Source organism: Arvicanthis niloticus, chromosome 21 (assembly GCF_011762505.2).
Source record: "Arvicanthis niloticus isolate mArvNil1 chromosome 21, mArvNil1.pat.X, whole genome shotgun sequence".
Classification (NCBI taxonomy): Eukaryota; Metazoa; Chordata; class Mammalia; order Rodentia; family Muridae; genus Arvicanthis; species Arvicanthis niloticus.
In genome coordinates, this window is record NC_047678.1 from 2123923 (window position 1) to 2143422 (window position 19500).

The window sequence follows — 19500 nt, forward strand, 5'->3', positions numbered from 1 at the left end:
TGGTTTACCAATGCATCGAGTTTGAGTTCTTGGATGTAGTTTTAAATTCTCACTACTTCCCAAGGAAATAAAAGTCAGTTAAATAATAGGGCTTCAGTGTTTCTCAGTTGTAGGGATGAGTTTATTGAGAGCAATAAGGAAGACAGTGATGGCGATTGTAGTTGATTTTAGGCAAATTCTAATAAAATGAGAGATTGGGGTCATCTATAGCTGAGAGATAGGTTTTGAAAGGTAGAAGCCCCAACCTTTTTTCTGCGTACTGAATACAGTAGTAAGGTTTATTGTTTAGGTATTAAGTTTTTTTTTTTTTTTTCCAGAAACCACGTTTGTTTTGTATATAAGCAAACTACCAATGACATACAAGGAGAACAGTGGGTTCTTCTTTTTTAGCTGCACTATTAGCTATAAGGTTCTGTGATTATCTTTACTATGAGAGGTCTGCATTGAGTTGTAAAATATACACATCTAAATAAGTACACCAAGAATAGAGGGGGCTTACACATATTTCATGTAGTTTTCATTCAAACTTTGCTACTTAAAAAAAAAAAAAAAAACCTACTTTTGTCCCCAAATGAAGCAAATAACAACTTGCCGCTGTTAAGTACAATATTATGTCAGGGAAATTTCCTGTTTTTTTTTTTTGTTGTTGTTTTTTTTTTTTTTTTTGGTTTTTCGAGACAGGGTTTCTCTGTATAGCCCTGGCTGTCCTGGAACTCACTCTGTAGACCAGGCTAGCCTTGAACTCAGAAATCCGCCTGCCTCTGCCTCCCAAGTGCTGGGATTAAAGGCATGTGCCACCACTGCCCGGCTAACCAGGGAAATTTCCTAAGAGTTCTTTCTACCCAGGAGTAAAAAGTTAGAATTTTTATGCAAATACAATCAGTTTGTCAACCTTCAGATAATTTGATTATGGGGCATTTTTTTTGGGGGGGGGGATAAAAATCTACTTTCAAATGTGAAGTCCTTATCCTGCTTTTCTCTCTGAATTCTCTTCATATAAAATTCGGTCTGACACAGAAATGTGCTTGAGAGGAGTGGGGAGGGGGATTTTGGGAACTTCCTAGGTCAATGTCAAAAAGTTTGTGCTGTGCAGTTGTTATATTTAGAAGAATTGGGATTTGTTTGAAACCATGAAATGAGGTCACTCTGTGATTCACAAAAATAAAACCTGATGTCATTGACTGCAAGAGTAATAGACTGATAAACTATGGTAAATTTCTATAGTGATGAAGAAGAAGCATCTCCCTTAAGAATAAGAATACTCTCCCTTCCTGGCCTGGGTCACCGAGCTTGCTCTCACCTCTTTTATCACACTAAGAGATTTCCATAAATGATCTTGGACAGTTTAAATTATGCAGTGAATATTTATAATTGTTTCAGATTATGATTTTGGAAATCACTTAAGTTCTTAAAAAATGGCACGGGCTGAGAGATGGCTCAGTGGTTAAGAGCACTGACTGCTCTTCCAGAGGTCCTGAGTTCAATTTCCAGCAACCACATGGTGGCTCACAACCATCTGTAATGGGATATGATGCCCTCTTCTGGCGTGTCTGAAGACAGTGACATACATACAATAAACAACTCTTAAAAAAAAAAATAGGCACAAGTTTAAGATTTAAGAAATTTTAAGAGGTTAGAATATATTGACTGTGTAAAGACAGTATTATCATTAGTTAAGTTTTTATGTCCCAAAATTATAAATGAAGTACAATTTTTAAATTTTGGTACTCTTCACCTGCACCTCAAACAGATTTTTCTAAAATGTAATTAACCAAAGTACCTTCCCCCTCCCTTTCTTCATTTCTTTCTTTGTTCTGTGCTTTCTAAAAAATCATTTTTTAAATCAGAGCACATTCTTTGAGCTCTTTGGTATAGACAGAGTTTGCATGTTGGTCACCACCTCAATTGATGGGATGTATTTATTAATTAGGAAAGTGCTCATTTAACAGCTTTGGCATATTTATATTTTCTTCAACATACAATATTTGTTCGCAGATTTTGCACCATTTTTGAACAATTCACGTAAGTCAATGGGTGGTAACTCATGCGCTAACCGGAAGAGGGGTTAGAGTCCTTTCTGCAGTACTAACTTTCTACCAAACACTGTTTTGCTACATTGTAAGTGGAGTTGTGGAATATTAAAGATGCCTGTCTATATTAAAATATATTCTGACTTGAGGTATGATACATTTTCTCAGATGAATTAAAATACGTATGCAGAACAAAGATGGACCACATGATGGTGTCATCTGTCAGATTTCACTCATTTAAAACTGGCTGTGCACACTTCTTACTGTAGCAAAATGCTGTCTTCGTTTTCCAGCTGACTAGAGGAAAGACTAACTTTTAGGTGCTGGTTGCAGAGGCTGCATGGAGATGGTACCTGTGTTTCTGTCCGGGAGACTTGAGTTCAGTGTTGTAGTATGCACACATTTATTTAATAACGCCCCCTGCGGGCGGGAGAGGGAGATGACGTCCAGTAATGCTCGAGCACTCCTTCCATACCTCGGAAACTAAGGCCACCTCTCCCTTAGTAAGTTCCTAGAAAGAGGAGAGTGGTTTGGCAGCTGGGGTTTTGTTGACAAGAGCCGAGAACTTCAGTTAATTTTGCCACCTTGTCGGGCCTGGTTTTTCCAGGCACTTCTTATAATTTGTGTTTTGTCCTGTGGTCTGAGGCATCGCTTCATGGTGTAGCTACCTCAGACTGGCTGCCCAGTCTCAGGGCTCCGGCCACAGCCTTCCGAGTGCTAGGGTTTGTTTCTGGATCCCTGACTTTTAAAGGGGACATGATTGGACGAAAACAGATTGTTAAGAAGAATATTTTAATGTCTGTCTTTTTTAAAAAACTTAACTGAAGTTCTTAGCTCTGAAAAGCTAAAAATCCCAGTTTTTTTTATTACTAGAAAAGGCTATCAAAAAGTTTGGTTTCTTAATTTTACTCAGTGTGTTAACTTCAGGAGGCAGATATTTCACAAACAAGTTAGTGACTAGAAAGTGTAAGCGCCCTAGTAGATTTCCAGTCACTCATTCACCACCCAGGAGGGTTGTTGTTTTTAAACTCTTTATCCATGCATCCATCCATCTGTTTATTTAGAAGCAGAGTCTCACTCCTGGCTGGCTTGGAATTCGCTTTGTAAACTAGCTGTTTTTAAGCTTCAGGTCTGATCACTGAGTTGCGGGGAGTACAGGGGAGGAACAGGAACAAGAGAACAAACCTCTCTCTATTTCCATGCAAAAGGCCATGCGGCTCCTAACCTCACTAACAAAAATGGCCCTTCATTCTTTCATAGGCTTGGGTGGTTTCCTTCAGTGCTTGGTGCTTTCTCTGATTTGCAAATAAATAAACCTAACCTTCCAAAAGCTGTTGAGTTTCTTGAGGGTGTAAACTAGAGTAGGAGCATTTTCATCCCTTCGGCACTTCCGAAAGTCACGTGCTGTGGGCGGTGTTATGTACCGGATGCGCTTTCATTGATGCACTTTGATCTTCATATCAAGGTTCTTGGAACTGCAGTAAATTGTACTTTCAAAGCTGGGAGTATAAAGCACACAAACAGCCTCACCTGCTCAGGGTATAAAGACATTACTCTAGGGATGTGCTTACAAATTTGCACATAAAATAAAAGCCCAGTCATTCTGTACTGAATAGGGCAAGGTTTAGGACAGCAGAAAAGGAAGAATTATTTCTTTCCATTGATAAGGAAGCCCATATATTATATCCTTTACCACCCTTTTCAGTGGGTTTTCTGTCAAGAGAAATCTCATTTTGCAGTAATAATATTTTTGAGGAACGGGTCATACTTACTGTTATATATAGTGTTTTGGGGGCAACTTTCTCTGTGCTATTTTGACCTTTTTAAAAAACCCCAAAGTTGGTAAGAGAGGGAAGTTTTGAATGGACTTACCTTTGGTGGAAAATATAATTAAATGAACAAATCTTTCTAATTTGAAAATTACTATTCATTTAGTTTTAAGTAGTCATATGTAAGTTATTCTTCAACTTTTACCTGAAATCCTTGTAGGAAAAATAATACTAGACTACTTGCCTGCTATGTGAATTAATTTGGGGTTACTGAGAAGTCATTTGTGGGAATCTGGTAAAGGTTTTGTTGCCAGTGGTGGTGGTGGTGGTGATGGTGGTGGTGGTGGTGGTGGTGGTGGTGATGGTGGTGGTGGTGGTGATGGTGGTGGTGGTGGTGGTGGTGATGGTGGTGGTGGTGATGGTGGTGGTGATGGTGGTGGTGGTGGTGGTGGTGATGGTGGTGGTGGTGGTGGTGGTGGTGGTGGTGGTGGTGGTGGTGATGGTGGTGGTGGTGGTGGTGGTGGTGGTGGTGGTGATGGTGGTGGTGGTGGTGGTGATGGTGATGGTGGTGGTGGTGGTGGTGATGGTGGTGATGGTGGTGGTGGTGGTGGTGGTGGTGATGGTGATGGTGGTGGTGGCAGTGGGGACCATGTGTGAACCACATTTTTGTATATCCACAAAGCTTTAGCATGTGTACTATGACTATATACAACGCTTGTGTGTACAGTGTGCGACAGTGGTTAAGTGTGTGTATGTGTACTATGCATGTGCATAATGTTTAAACGTGTGTACCAAGTACATGCACAATGCTTGAGTGTGTTTGTATGTGCCCATTCATGTGCACAGTGCTAGAGCATGCGTGTACGCTGGATGTGTGCAATACTTGAGAGTACATGTGAGTGTGTGACCGTGTGTGTGTGTGTGCACAATACTTGAGAGTGTGTGTACTGTGCATGTGCCCATACCTGTCTATGTACGATTATATACCATGTGTGTACATGAGCACAATAGTTGTGTGTGTGTGTGCACCGTGCATGTGCACAGTGCTTGAATGTATATATGCATGCACATGCAGAGAACCAAGAAACATCTTTTGTCAAAGACAGTTGTAAGAAATCCCACTACGAATCGGATTCATTAATGGGCAACTAATACTAACGTTTTAAATTTACTTGTAGGAGCCTCTGTTCTCCCCCTCCCCTCTTTAAAATTCGTGGTGTATTTTAGGAATGATGCCTGTTTTCTTTTCCTGTGGGTGGCTGGTGTAAAGTTGTCTGTTCTGTATAATAGCTCAGCAGAACCCTGCAGCTCAGCTCCCTGCCAGGCAGCAGGAGATTGAGATGAACCGACAGCAGCGTTTCTTCCGCATCCCCTTCATCCGCCCCGCTGACCAGTACAAAGACCCTCAAAACAAGAAAAAGGGCTGGTGGTATGCCCATTTTGACGGACCGTGGATTGCTCGGCAGATGGAGCTGCACCCTGACAAGCCACCCATCCTTCTTGTAGCCGGTGTGTATAATTCACAGGGGAAAAAAATCAAACAAAAAAAGGATGGTAAATCCTTGGATGAAACAGTCTAATATATAAGTTCACCGCTTCCTTGCTCCTGGTAGAAATGCCTTATGCAAAGTGAACAGATTTTAACGTAATCAGCCAGTTACTGCATTTCAGGATCAAATGACTGAGATTTACACTTCAGTCTCATCTCTGGTCAAAGGGAGATTAACTGATTTACAAAGCAAAATTGTTTTTATGTCTGTTTAGAGAACAGAAAAGTCTGTCCTAAGAAACTTGTCTTTGGTGCTAAATTCTAAGTTTTGTATTAGCTTTGAGGGCACACAGAGTTCATATCAATCTTGATGATTTCTTCGATCAGTGGTGGGGTTTATAAATTTTCAGAGTCCTGAGTGGGGGGCAAGCTTAAGTGATTTCTGAAGAACGTAAGCAGATTTTCATCTTGCAGATATAGTTGTAAGTTCTCAAATCCACGAGAATTGTTGGATGTTCAGGAATAACACTCATAAAAATGCTGGGCAAAGATATGGTAATTTTGTGGTGTCTTCCGACTGTAGGCAAGGACGACATGGAGATGTGTGAATTGAATCTTGAGGAGACGGGTCTGACTCGCAAGCGTGGTGCTGAGATCTTGCCCAGACAGTTTGAAGAGATCTGGGAGCGTTGTGGAGGCATCCAGTATCTTCAGAGCGCCATTGAGAGCAGGCAGGCCCGGCCTACCTATGCTACAGCCATGCTGCAGAACCTGCTCAAGTAGACATGGGTCCCAGCCTAGCCCTTGACCCTCACAGGCGGGGAGGGGACCAGAAGGTTCCCTTGCTCCTGGTAGAAATGTGTTATGCAAAGTGAACAGATTTTAATAATCATGGATTTTGTTAATTTGTTCAAGGTTAATTAAGGTTGAGGTAGTGGATTCAGGACCTAAAGAGAGGAAAACCCTGATTCCATCAGTGCCCCTCCCCCCTGCACTGTTGTGATGCTTTCTGCTCCCAGACAGACGCTGATACTTCTCACTCTGCACACGGACCACCTTATTGCTGTGTATTGTCAAGGAGAAGACTATTTTTTTTTAAAATTCAAAGCATTTGACTTTTTAAAGAAAAGGATGTCACAGTGCCTTTATAACTGAGATAATGAAATCTTAGCTCAATTTTGTCCAAGAATTAAGGTACTTGAATTGATTAAGGCACAGATGTGTTTGGTCTAAAAAGCTGTATTTTATCTGCTTTTTCACAAATCCATGCAAATGGACTTTCCCTCCTTGCAATGTGCTTAGCGCCCATGATCCCCAAGTTCTAGAATTCTGGAAAGAAGCCTTAATGTATGGAATGTCTTATGTGCAGAGGAGGTGCTGGGCGCATTCGGCACAGACGTGGGGTATTTGTCTACCAAGCTCTGTGTTACTCTTGGAATCTCCTCTTCCGAATCCAAGGTTGAGTAAAGGAAATTGTTTCTTTGAACCACTGGAGGTTTTGATATAGCTTTGTTTCATTGTGGAAGGGACGCAGGGTTGAGGTGGTATTTTGTGACTCTACTGAACTGAATTCTAATATTTTTTTACACTTCATCTCAACTGCAGTCTCTCAGTTTGAACTTTGTCCAAGTTATCTCTTGTTACTTAAGCTGGTATTCTGCTTCAGATGGCTTGCTTGCTCCTTCCCTTCTCCTGGGCATCCATTTTGGCCTTTGAGACATGGTAGAGCTGCTTTGTAAACGTTGTAATCCCAAAGCCCTTGTACTTAGACATAGTTTGTTTCATGCTGCAGGGAGCCTTTCAAACACCCCCTCTGTGTGCTGTTTAGTCCTCATCAGATGTCAGCAGCTGGGCTAATATTTACGACTTTAATATTAGGAATTTAGAGACAAAAAATACATCAAGCAGTTATGTTGACACCCAAAGGAGTCTTTGTATTTTAGAATAAAAGTAGAAAGTAAAACTATTCTTCACACTCCTCTTTGTTTTTAAATACCCTGACCTTTGAAATCTCCAGATTGTTTTTTCTTAGATTCATGTTCAGAAGCCTCGGGTACTATTGTCGGAATTGCTCCTTTGAAGATGACTTAGTACTGAATACTTATTTATTATTATGACATCGTGGAAATGATTGTTTTGTGTTAAGGAAGTTAAGTGACCCTGTCTCTACTAATAACTGAAAATGTGAATGAGGTTTTCTTCTAGAGGCTGTCTTACTGCTTAGACTTACCCTCTGTTGGTCCTGTGATTGACGACAGAGGCATAGTTACTGAAATAAACAACCTGTTCTTCCCCTTCCATCCCTCACTGTTGATTGGTGTCTTTATTTGTGTAGGAAACTGAGTAAGCTTTATTTCCTAGTCGAAATGAATATAGTCTTTGGGAAAAATAATTATCTAGGCCCAATGGATTCTTAGTGACTTGTCAGCGTAGCACTGTTTACTGACGCACTTTTATATCCTCTGGATAAGCACCAGATGAAAAATTAATCAAAATGTGGGAATTGTGATAATGACAGATCTTAATATTTTAAAGAATTTATAGAAAATACACAGCAGCAAAGCGTTGTTGAAAGTGTGGTTTTTGACAGATGACTCTCAGTCATCTCCGACCATTTTCTTCCTAATTATGTCACCACGTTGGCCTACAGTGCATCCATTTCAGATATCTCCCGAGTTAATTTTGCCAAGCAGGAGACCTGCTCTAATTCAGGCAGGCTTTGAGCCTTCTGCATGTCATAGCATCCAGATCCTCCCAGGGAGACTTTAGAACATCATTTTTTGGGGCACAGCAGAAATGATGTTCCATGAGACCTTGATCCAGCTTCTCTACCATGTTTCATGGAATCAGATCCACAAAGGCTATGCAAGAATTTGAGGCATCCCAATCAGCTAACTCTTAAGTTAGTCAGCCATTTAAAATTCAAGTTTAAACCAATATACTATACATGGAGAACTAATTTCTGTAATGTTTGTCAGCTCCAGTTTCTTCCACCACACTGGGTGTACATTTTAATAGAACATAACAACAACAACAACAACAACAACAACAACAACAACATGATGGCAAGTGTTTACATGTTAAATTCAGTAGTGACATTGCACAATGCCAGCATCACAGTTAGACATGTGTTAGTAGGGAGATATGCTCTCAGTGAGTACCGGGAGTTTCTAGAGGCCTGGTGTGTTCAAAAGATTCAGCCCCTTGACTGTCACAGAGACCACCTATGCACAGGTATATGAGAAGAAGCAAAATAAGTAAGCACTGCCGTGTCCTAAAGGTGACTAGGGAGTCAGGTCTCAGCCTGGCATGTAAAAAGACGTAACAGACCAGTGAGCCCTTTGGTTTCACAAGCAACTAGGAAAACTGCTTAAGGCAGTTTCTTGTGCTTAAGGAGTTTCTTGTGGGATTTAGATAGTAGAAACCACAGGAATAATAATAATAATATTTATTACATGTCATCTTTATTAATTGTTTTTTTTTTTCTGATGCTGGGGATTGAACCCAGGGCTTCATACAGGTGAGGCTCTATGGGGAGGCATCTCCCTGGCCTTTAGTTGGATATTTTTGGAAGAGAGTTTCACTCACAGGTTACTAATATGGTTCTCAGGGGAATTCACATATGTAGACCTTTTTTTTGTTTTTTTTTAAATAGCTTTACAATACTTGGTTTAGCAGAACAGTTATTGACCTAATCAGTCAGTTAATACCAGCTAATGATAATTTTACTTCTTTATATAAAAAGTTGTAGTAAACCAGGAAGGTCATTCAGTTTGTTACTAGACCATGAAAGAGATATAAATGCCTTTGCTCCAGTCATACAGTGAAAACAATGTTTGTCTGCTTGGCGACTGAGCCCTGGAGACTTACAAAGGGCTGTTCCTGCACTTTACTGTTTGTCCTCAACACTGGTAAATAAATATTGAGTTTTAATTGTTTCCAGAAGATACACTAACAGTGGAGGGGAGGGGAGGGGAGGGGAGGGGAGGGGAGGGGAGGGGAGGGGAGGGGAGGGGAGGGCAGAGGACATTTAACAATGAGGATAAGGATGAAGTGTGGGAACAGTGATAACCATTAGGGCATTAGTGGAAGATGAGGGAAATCTTGCATCCCCTGAAGACTGCATCTCAGTGGGGAGACACTCAGACACCCTAGACAACTTATATTCTTGGGTCCTGGCTGAGTTTTAGGATGTATTTGCTACAGCTTAGGAGCAGAAATTAAGGTTGGTAAACTTGGATAGTGCATCACCTGGCATGTTTATCTTAGCATTGGAGATAGATTGGTGCAGCTGAACTGGAGGCACCCAGGAAAGAACTTGGCTTCCTTTACACGAGCTGTGTGCAAGGGTCAGTGGAGAGCCTGCCTGTGTCAATGGCTCATCTTTTGACAATTTGGTTCAATTCAAATCTTTTTCCCCAGCACTAACTTATGTGTGAAGTAACTTCTAATCTTGGAAGTTTTCTAGGAGAGAGTTAGGAAAAATTAATGTACATTGAAAACTGCACAATCTTTAATCTTAATTTTCATCAATATAGAAGCTGAACATCAAACTACAAACAGGTGTATTAAGCAGCCACAATTTTTTCACTTCTGGAAGCTTGTCTATTTGTAATTGCTAATTTTTATTCATTTCATGAAAAGTGTGTGTCTAATACTTTCCTAAAATACTGATGTACTGGAAATTCAAATAAACTGCCTTATATGTAGAACATCCTTGTGTATTGTGTGCTTTTAATACAGGGTGTGAAACGTCACACTGCTGGTAGATTTCAGGTGGGGCATGTTGGGGATAAACTGTGTGCTAGGTGGCTGCTTGGAGAGGCAGGCAGGCACTCCAGGGGACTGAAAATTCCTCAATCCTGACCAAACATTTGTATGTAATCTCCATGCAGGGAATAAACAGGGCTGTTTGTGAGCAACTAAACCCATTTAGACTGGAGGCAAACTGATCTTGGATGTCTCAGCCCAGACTCTTGACTAATCTGTGAGAAGAGAAAGTTCATAAAACCTGGTGACCCAAAGAAGATCTTGCCTGAGGTTTGAGCACCAGTCTGGATAGCTTGCCCTATGAAGACTTTTGAATCTTCACATTCCTGGTGGGTCTCTGAGAGCAGAAAGAAACTAGTATCGTTCTGGACTACTTTTCTCTGGATGTCAAAACATGGATGATCCAAAGAGTTAAAAGCATTTAATCAAAACTGGGACCCCTCCTCATACTTTATACAGAATGTTTCACCTACTTAGCTTCTCTATAGACACCTGTCCTGCACTGCTTAGCATTAGACTGAACGTGGATGAGCGAGCAGGGATGGGAGGAAGGGGTAGACAGTTCTCTCTCCTTATGTAATCATTCCACCTGCTTGTGATTGGCCTGTCAGGCTTTCAGCAGTTCTGCCTCCATATGGGATGTTCCAGGGATACGGGATTGGGTTGATCAGTCTATTCTTGCTATACTTCACCCTGTGACTTTGTCACCATATATCAATGTGACATCCTTATTCCATATATAGAGCTTCCTTGGTGGGGAGCCTTGAGGAGGAGTGAGGATGCAAGCTCCTCATTTGAGAGACCAACAAGAAGGAATTTAAAGTCTTGTATCTCTTCTTCATGCGAGAATACTGCCTTTCAAAATATCAGCTTTGTTATGAAGAAATATTTTGATTTTGGTTTTATAGCTTTCTTGTTAAATGTTGCTACCAATATTTACTATTTCACTGTCATAGCAGTATTACAATAACCTATTTTATTTGCTTATCAAATCCATAGAATGACTAGTAAAATATAGATACACATTATTATAAATCTATGAATATAGTTATATACTTACATTTTTAAACTTACAATATATTTTGCCCCAAATACATTTGACAATTGTATTTGAAAGAGATGCAGAGATAGGAACTTCCCATCAAGTAGCATATTAAAGGCTGAACTGAATTTTGTTGGTGCCAATATAGATACATACAGGACAGTGCGAAGACATTGTTCATCTGGTGGAAAACGGCCACACCATGTCATGTTGTATAACCTCACCTCTTCAGCTTCTCATTGACATACCGTTTTCCTTCAAAATCTTCCTTTAGGGTGGCAAGGAGAAGAGTAAGATTTTCCTGTGATGTGTGTATCTGAGCCTTGGTGTCTCTCTTTTTTTTTTTTTTTTTGAAGACCAACTGAGAAATCACAGGCAACAAAATAATCTCTGTGTAAGCAAGAGCTGCTTATATAAAGCCAGAATGCCTGAAAACTGGAGAGAGCTGGGGGTGTGGGGAGAGAGAGAGAGAGAGAGAGAGAGAGAGAGAGAGAGAGAGAGGAGCATACATATCCTTATCACAGTGCTTGATACTACATTCATACACTAGAGACCTGACTCTCACACAAGTGATCATCTTTAAAACTAAAATATTTTTAAAATTTAGATTTTGAAATTTTGTGTGTATGAGTGTTTTGCCTGCCTAAGTGCGTGTGTACTACATGGCTGCCTGGTACTGGAAGTAATCAATTAGAAGAGGGTGTTGGATCCCCTTGAACTAGAATTATGAATAGTTGTGAACTGCCTTATGGGTGCTGGGAACTGCACCTCCTCCTTCCGGAAGAGCAACAAGTGTTCCGAAGCACCGAGTCATTTCTCCAGCCTGCTTCTCCGCCGCCAATTAAAAAATTAATTAGTTAAAAAATAGTGTATCTGCTTGTGGTTATGTGCACGTGGGTACAAAGGCCAGAGGAGGGTGTTTGTGTTTTCCGGAGCTGGAGTTACAAGTGTATGTGAACCACTCAATGTGGGTGTTGGGATCCAAACCCACGTCTTCTGGAATCACTTAATCACTTAGCTATCTCTCTAGACCAAATGATAATCTTTTAACTGTATATTCTAATATATAAAAGAACCAGATCCCAATACTGTACACCCCACAAAACAAGTTATACTTGTTTGAAATAAGCTTTATGTAATAATTCAAAGATAACGCTCTCACATTCTGCCGCTGGCTTACACTGCGCTGCTTTCTGCTGTTCCGCTGCCTCGTCCTTCTCCGATTATAATGGAAGAAGAAATTGTCGCACTCAACATTGACAATGGCTCCGGCATGTGCAAAGCTGGCTTTGCTGGTGACGATGCACCCAGGGCTGTGTTCCTTTCCATCGTCAGGCGTCCCTGACACCAGGGCATCATGGTGGGCATGGGCTAGAAAGACTCCTACGTGGATGACAAGGCCCAGAGCAAGAGGGCTATCCTGAACCCGAAGTATCCTATCGAGCACGGCATTGTCACCAACTGGGATGACATGGAGAAGATCTGGCATCACACCTTCTACAATGAGCTACGTGTGGCCTCTGAGGAGCACCCAGTGCTTCTGACTGAGCCCCCCTGAACCCCAAAGCTAACAGAGAGAAGACGCAGATAATGTTTGAAACCTTCAGTACCCCAGCCATGTACGTGGCCATTCAGGCGGTGCTATCCTTGTATGCATCTGGGTGCACCACTGACATTGTCATGGACTCTGGTGATGGGGTCACACACACAGTGCCCATCTACAAGGGCTATGCCCTTCCCCACACCATCTTGCATCTGGACCTGGCTGGCCGGGACCTGACAGACTACCTCATGAAGATCCTGACTGAATGGGGCTACAGCTTTACCACCACTGCTGAAATTGTTCGTGACATAAAGAACTGGGCTATGTTGCCCTGGATTTTGAGCAAGAAATGGCTACTGCTGCAATGAGCTGCCTGATGGGCTGGTGATCACCATCGGCAATGAGCAGTTTCAGTGTCCGGAGGCTCTCTTCCAGTCATCCTTCCTGGGCATGGAGTCCTGTGGCATCCATGAGAGCACCTTCAACTCCATCATGAAGTGTGACGTGGACATCCTCAAAGACCTGTATGCCAATACAGTGCTGTCTGATGGTACCACCATGTATCCAGGCATTGACAGGATGCAGGAGGAGATCACGGCCCTAGCACCGAGCACAATGAAGATTAAGATCATTGCTCCCCCTGAGCGCAAGTACTCAGTCTGGATTGGCGCCTCCATCCTGGCCTCACTGCCCACTTTCCAGCAGATGTGGATCAGCAAGCAGGAGTATGCGGAGTCGGGTCTCTCCATCATCCACTGCAATGCTTCTAGATGCACTGAGCAGCTGCCAGGCTTGCTGCATGAGCTGATTCTGAAGTACCTATTTGCCCTGTCAATTGTACACACCTCATGCCAGCCTCATGAAAAGAAATTTGTCCTTGAAGCTTGTATCTGATATCAGCACTGGATCGTAGGACTTGTTGCTGATTTTTGACCTTGTATTCAAGTTAACGGTTCCCTTGGTACATGTTTAATACCCTGTGCATATCTTGATTTAGTCCTTAATTCATGTGGCTCGGTCCCTTGGTGGCTGGGGAGAGCACGCTGTGGATAGAAATCCCCAGCCTGGTGGATCTTGTGAGCACCAGGTATACTGTGTAGGGTATTAACTGACAGCAGACTTCCAGGATTTCCTGAGGCTTGCAAGGGACCCTGAACCAGTTACCACCCCTTCTTGCCAATCTAACAGGTTGGGAAAGTCCGAGCCTTAGGACCTAGTTTTCGTTCTCGTTTTTCCCTCCTGACCGCCATGGGTTGTTACTTGCCTTGAGTTGGGAACGTTTGCATCGACACCTGAAAATGTATTCATCCTTTTAATTTATGTAAGGTTTTTTGTACTCAATTCTTTAAGAAATGACAAATTTTGGTTTTCTACTATTCAGTGAGAACATTAGGCCCCAGCAACATGTCACTGTGTAAAGAAAAATAAAAGTGCTGCAGTAACTGAAAAAAAAAAAAAAAAGACAGATAACCTTTTTTTTCTACTTTGTACTGTCTAAAAATAGTCATATATGTTCTAATGATTGATTTGAGTTTTTACTATAAAAATGTGTCCTCCCAGGCTTAACTGTCATCCAATACATGACGGTTCTCTAGTTCAAGCGTGTTGTTCCTCAGAGTTAGCCACATGCCTGTATTCCAGTGACCATTGAATATCTCCTTCAATTTTTCAGAAGTTAACAGAATGGATACACCTTTCTTTAAGAAATAATGTTGCCTTTCAACAGAGTTTAAAGCATAATGTATATGATTCCAGTTTTTAATTTCCCTCCCAACCCTGGTCATCAAATTCTTCAAATCCTGTAGCTGATAGTCCAGAATTTCTTTTCTTGACTACCTGTAAGACGAAGAGTTTTATTGTAAGAGTCATTCAAAGGTAAATCAAGTTCTTCAGGTCCAAGTTCCCTTGGGAGATGAGAGCGTGGGCTCACCATTTAGGAAACCTTTGAAAGGTCAGAATGGCTTCCATTTATTCTTAACTTAACAACCCTCTGGGACTGCAGCCTTTCCTTTCTTAAACCTCATATGTTTCCAGGCTGATCATCTTTTGGAGCAAATAGTCTGTGCCTGAATTTCACCATGTTTCTTTCCAGTTATAGTGGGCACCACTAATCCATTACAGCATTCCTCAAGGAACACACATCCTTCAGCCACCACCACAATGCCTGTGACCTTGAACTACCAGCACTGACATTTGTTGTTACTTACTGTTACATTTGTAGTCTTTCTCTCAGTCTCTCTCTCTCTCTGTCTCTCTCTCTCTCTCTGTCTCTCTCTCTCTCTTACACACACACACACACACACACACACACACACACACACACACACACCATGAAAAGACAAGCCTCTCTCTGGTGTTTCAAGATTTAATTGCTGCTTGCTTCATCCTGGATTAAACAAGTTGTCTCTCAGAGTTAGCTCTATGATCTAGATATTGACAGTTGAATGCAGTTTTCCTTAGGAAAGCAAATTACCTTTCAAAATAGCATCAAATTTTATCAATATCAAATCCCATATCCTGTCATCATGATGTGCCCATATCTAAACTTATTCTGTTTCTTCCGTTTTCCTGGTTTCAAAAATTCAGATGGTACGTTTCATCCCCACTATGCAACTGAGTAAAGATTATTCCTCCTAGTCTTACTGTTGCAGTGTCCTGATGCTATGTCAGCTGGTACCCACCCCAGGCTCAGGTCTCAGGAATTTGTTTTATTGTGTCTAGCATGGGCAATGGTTGCTTCTACCAATTGTTACTATCCAAGACCTCTTATAATTAAAAAATAGGTAATTTTTGGAATAAAAATGTCCAATCTTTTCCCTCAAGCTATTTTTACAAAAACTAAAGCACTTTAGATTACATATACGCTAGCTATGATCGCTTATTATTTTGTTAAAATAGCTTGTTTTATAAGAGTCTTTAACTTTAAGACTTTCTGGAGCTGCCTATGTTTTACAAATAATGCTGCTTCTACACATTTATCTTTATTTTGGATGATTGTTATTTGAAATATAAAGAAAATTAAGCCTGGTGTGGTGACTGGTGTGTGACCACCGCCACAGCACTCCAGAGGCCAAGGCAAGAGGGTGTAAAACTCCTCACCAGCCTGGGCTCTACAGCCTATTACCAAAAAGAAAGAAAAAGAATTTAAGCATAGCTTATATGAACAGTACCACGGATATTATTACTTTGAAAATTTCAGTTTTGTAAAGACACATTTGATTACTCACAAACTTTTTTTCAAGAAAAGATTGGGAATATTATAAAACACTTAGTCTATTTCTGTGATTTCATTATTTTACACATTTCAATTGCTGGATATTCAGTCTCCATCTTTGCATCAGGGAATACTGCTTCCCACTCACACTCAGTTCTAAACGTGTACCAAATAAATAACAGGTGCTTTATATATCCCCATTGAAATTTTTTTAAAAAAAAATGGGTAGGTATCGAACGGGTTCTATTTTTCTTTTCAAACTTCAACCTACTTAAACTAACAAAGAAAGTTCAATTTTACCTTATTTTGCTGATGTTGTAGCTTTTTAACACGAAGTTCCTGAGCTTGGTTTGTAGAGTGATCTGATGGCCTGAAAGAAAAAATAACCCAGCAGTAGATTCTTCTCTTCCACAGAAAGAGTAGCGAGGCTGCTGCTATCTTGGATTTGAAATTACGACAAGTGAAAGCGCTTAGCACAGCCCTGCAGGGGCAGCCCGTGCAGTGTCTACTCTCAGATGGCTTACTTCTTGGGTACTGGTCTCGGAAGGGCAGATAGAAACGCATGAGAAACAGGGAGGATGAACTCATCATGCAAGGGGGCAGTGATTGTTTAAGCCAAGTGCTGAGTTGTGACTATTCTAAAAATGCTATCAGAGCATTTTGGTCACAATGCTATTCAAGTAAGGGTTAGTCTCAACTGCTTTCCAATTCCAGACTTATTATATTTATATACTTTCTCTTCATAATATACATGTCTTCACTTTATATTGTTCATCATAAAATGGGCATAATACTTGGAGGATTTTGTCCTATACAGGTTCCCTTATGTTACGGTTAAAATAAAAAATAAAAAATAAAAAAAAAAAAGAATGGTGGCACCCAATCTGGCTTGTTACAATGCCACCCACCATATTCGCAACTAGGCAAGGCCTGAGGCCCCGACTGGGCGTGTTCTAGCCGCTCAGGCCAGCCAGAAGCGCAGGCTCTGGCACCCAGGAGACGCCAGCGTGGGAGATATTATCCAAAGGCTTTATATATTTGGTAATGCTTAATTAACACTTTGCTCACATAATTAGAGTTGATTCCCAATATCTAACCTTAAGATATAAATCGTTACCCAGGACCGTCCTGGTTCTGGTTCTCCATGGCTCCTACATATCCCCCCCTCCTCCAGCTCCTCCTCTTCCTCCTCCTCTTCCTCTCCTTACTTCTCCTGCATTAGCTCCTCCCAAATTACCAAGTTTATTGTAAAATGTAGTGGGGGAAATGTACTGCTACACCCTTACAAGTAAATGTTTATTTCGCTCCATCTTTAAATATGTGTACATGTATTTCTTTATTTATCTTAAGTTCTGTGGCAGTCAGTAGCTTTGTACAGCAGATTTTAGTAACCACACCCATTGCCCCTCTCCTCTCTGAACATCTCTGAACCCTTCCATCTCTACACAACAGTTTATTTCCTCACCTTTGGTGAGAAAAGTCACTTTTTGAGAGTTTCTCTTCAGCTGCATTCCCAGTGCATCTGGGTATAGAAAATAGAGAGGCTGATCTGGCCTAAATTTGTTTTGGGTACACATGGGTAAGATGGAATTGTGTCCTCTGGTACATTCTTAGGGACAATGCTTACAATCATTGCCATCTTATGTCTATGCACAATTTAATATGTGTATAGTTAAAATCAAATGCATTAGAGGACAGGACAAACATGGTTGGAAAAGTAAATTATATAACCATGCTGTGCCCCTTAGTAGCCATAAAAAAATGCTCCAGGCCGCTATTGTGGATGCTAGGAAATGCTTGCTGACAGGAGTCTGATATAACTGTCTCCTGAGAGGCTCTGCCAGAGTCTGACAAATACAGAGGGGATGCTTGCAGCCAACCATTGGACTGAACGAGGGGTCCCTGATGGAGGAGTTGGAGAAAGGACTGAAGGAGCTGAGGGTGTTCGATGCCCCAGTGTAAAGGAATGCCAGAGTGGGAAGATGGGAGTGGGTGAGTGGGTGGGGGGCACCCTCATAGAGGCAGGGGGAGGGGGATGGGATAGGGTGTTTCTGAAGGGGAGACCTAGAAAGGAGAAAACAATTGAAATATAAATAAAGAAAATATCCAATTTAAAAAAGGGGTGGGGGAGGTTCCAGGCTCCAGCCAGTGAGCTGTGAATATGCTCAGTCATGTGATCCACTGTCAGTCTTTAATAGTGAATCCTTCTGTAATCCACTCTGTCCAGTTACCTAGCTGCTTCTGTAATTCCATGGGAGACCTCATTTTCAACTCTTTTGGTAAGAGGCCAAGAACCTAGAAGCACCTGGCCCAGAGCACTGAATAGGTGTAACTAGGGGGATGGAATAGGAGGTTTCCAGAGGAGAAACTAGGAAAGGGGATAACATTTGAAATGTAAATAAAGAAAATATCCAATAAAAGAAAAGAAAAAAAATATTTAAAAGTAGAGTATTCAAGCCACATTTATTTTCTAGAGATGCTGAAAAGATTTTCTTGAACGAGGACGGTTCTGATACACAGATCCAGCAGCAGAGATGATTAGAAGTGGTGCACCCCTGGACTACACACTATCTGTACTCATGAGCAACACTTAGGATCTCAACTGTACTTGCACATCCCCGTATACAGTGAGACTGAGAATCCTCTCCTGTGAGCAGCACCTCTGTATCACTGCTTACTTTATCATTAGGATGTTTATCTTTTACTGCCCTCCTCCTCCTTCTGTTATTGTTGTTGTTGTCATTGACAGTAGCTTGTCTATAGTATAGGCTATATTTTTCTCTAATCTTATCTTTTCTTTGTTAGCCTTCTTGCCTGTGTCTGCAGGGAACTGTTAATGTCTTCAGGGGTTGGTGTCTCATTAGGGTGGCCTTTTTAGATTATAGAAATTGTTTTGTTTTACAGATAGGGAATCTGGAAACTGTAACTGGCCAGTTTTGAACTTGCAGGTGTCCTCCTGCCTCAGTCCCGGAAGAGCTGGGCCACCACACCTGGTTCAGAAGTCACTTCTTCAGGCTTAGGCAGCTCTGCGTTTGTAAACAGGAAGCAGCTGCACTCCAATCCTGAGTGGCCAGTTCACTCCTCTCTTGTGGATCTGCTCTGCTTTCTAAAAGAAACTCCCGGGTGTAGAAGGCTTCTCTTTTGAAGGTTGCCTTTGTTCTGCTTGTCACCTATCTGGGTGTCTCAAATCTTATTTCAGGTCAGTTTGCTCTCTTACTGGAAGCCACACATCTCTGTACTTTATCATCTGTCTTCTCTTACACTTTCTCATTTCCAAAGGAATTTTTATAAGCAGTGTTTCAAACCCATATGAAACCATGTTTGTGCCTTAACTGTAACAGACATAGAGATACCCTGTGGACAGTCATCAGCTTCTCTTCTCTTGATCTTGTATCATCAACCTGTATATCCTCCTGCTTGTTTTATACACAATTTAGTTTATAATATCCAAAATAACACTTTTGGCTGGTGGTCTAGAGGAGCACATGAATTTATCTACATAGTAGCTTTCTCAAGAGTATGAGCAATGGATTCTTCTTGGTTCTACCTACTTGACTTACCTGCATGGGGCTGCTTGTCCTCGGCCGGCCTCACAAGTCTTTCCAGGGGGACAGAGGTTCAGGTCCTGGTAGTTCAGGGTCCC

General features: G+C 41.4%; 2 protein-coding genes and 1 pseudogene across 5 annotated transcripts in view; 2 read left to right on the top strand and 1 right to left on the bottom strand.

The window, feature by feature from the left end:
* Nucleotides 1-7588, top strand: part of Myo6 (myosin VI) — a 122800-nt gene extending 115212 nt beyond the window's left edge. Inside the window, 3 exon segments of the mRNA XM_076918064.1 lie at nt 1996-2022; nt 5090-5308; nt 5872-7588. Of these exon segments, the coding sequence (XP_076774179.1) occupies nt 1996-2022; nt 5090-5308; nt 5872-6071 (446 nt within the window). The 3' untranslated portion in view covers nt 6072-7588.
* Nucleotides 7589-12188: 4600 nt separating this feature from the next.
* On the top strand, nt 12189-13681 carry LOC117725091 (actin, cytoplasmic 2 pseudogene; annotated as a pseudogene).
* Nucleotides 13682-14256: 575 nt separating this feature from the next.
* The window catches only part of Impg1 (interphotoreceptor matrix proteoglycan 1), a 128745-nt gene continuing 123501 nt past the window's right edge, over nt 14257-19500 (bottom strand). For all 4 annotated transcript variants that reach the window (XM_076918106.1, XM_034525062.2, XM_034525060.2 and 1 more), the window contains 3 exons: nt 19418-19500; nt 16158-16227; nt 14257-14479 (listed from right to left, as the gene is read on the bottom strand). The exon at nt 19418-19500 is cut by the window's right edge and continues 113 nt beyond it. In XM_076918106.1, the coding sequence (XP_076774221.1) occupies nt 14402-14479; nt 16158-16227; nt 19418-19500 (231 nt within the window). In that variant the 3' untranslated portion in view covers nt 14257-14401. The remainder of the gene's footprint in view (nt 14480-16157; nt 16228-19417) is intronic.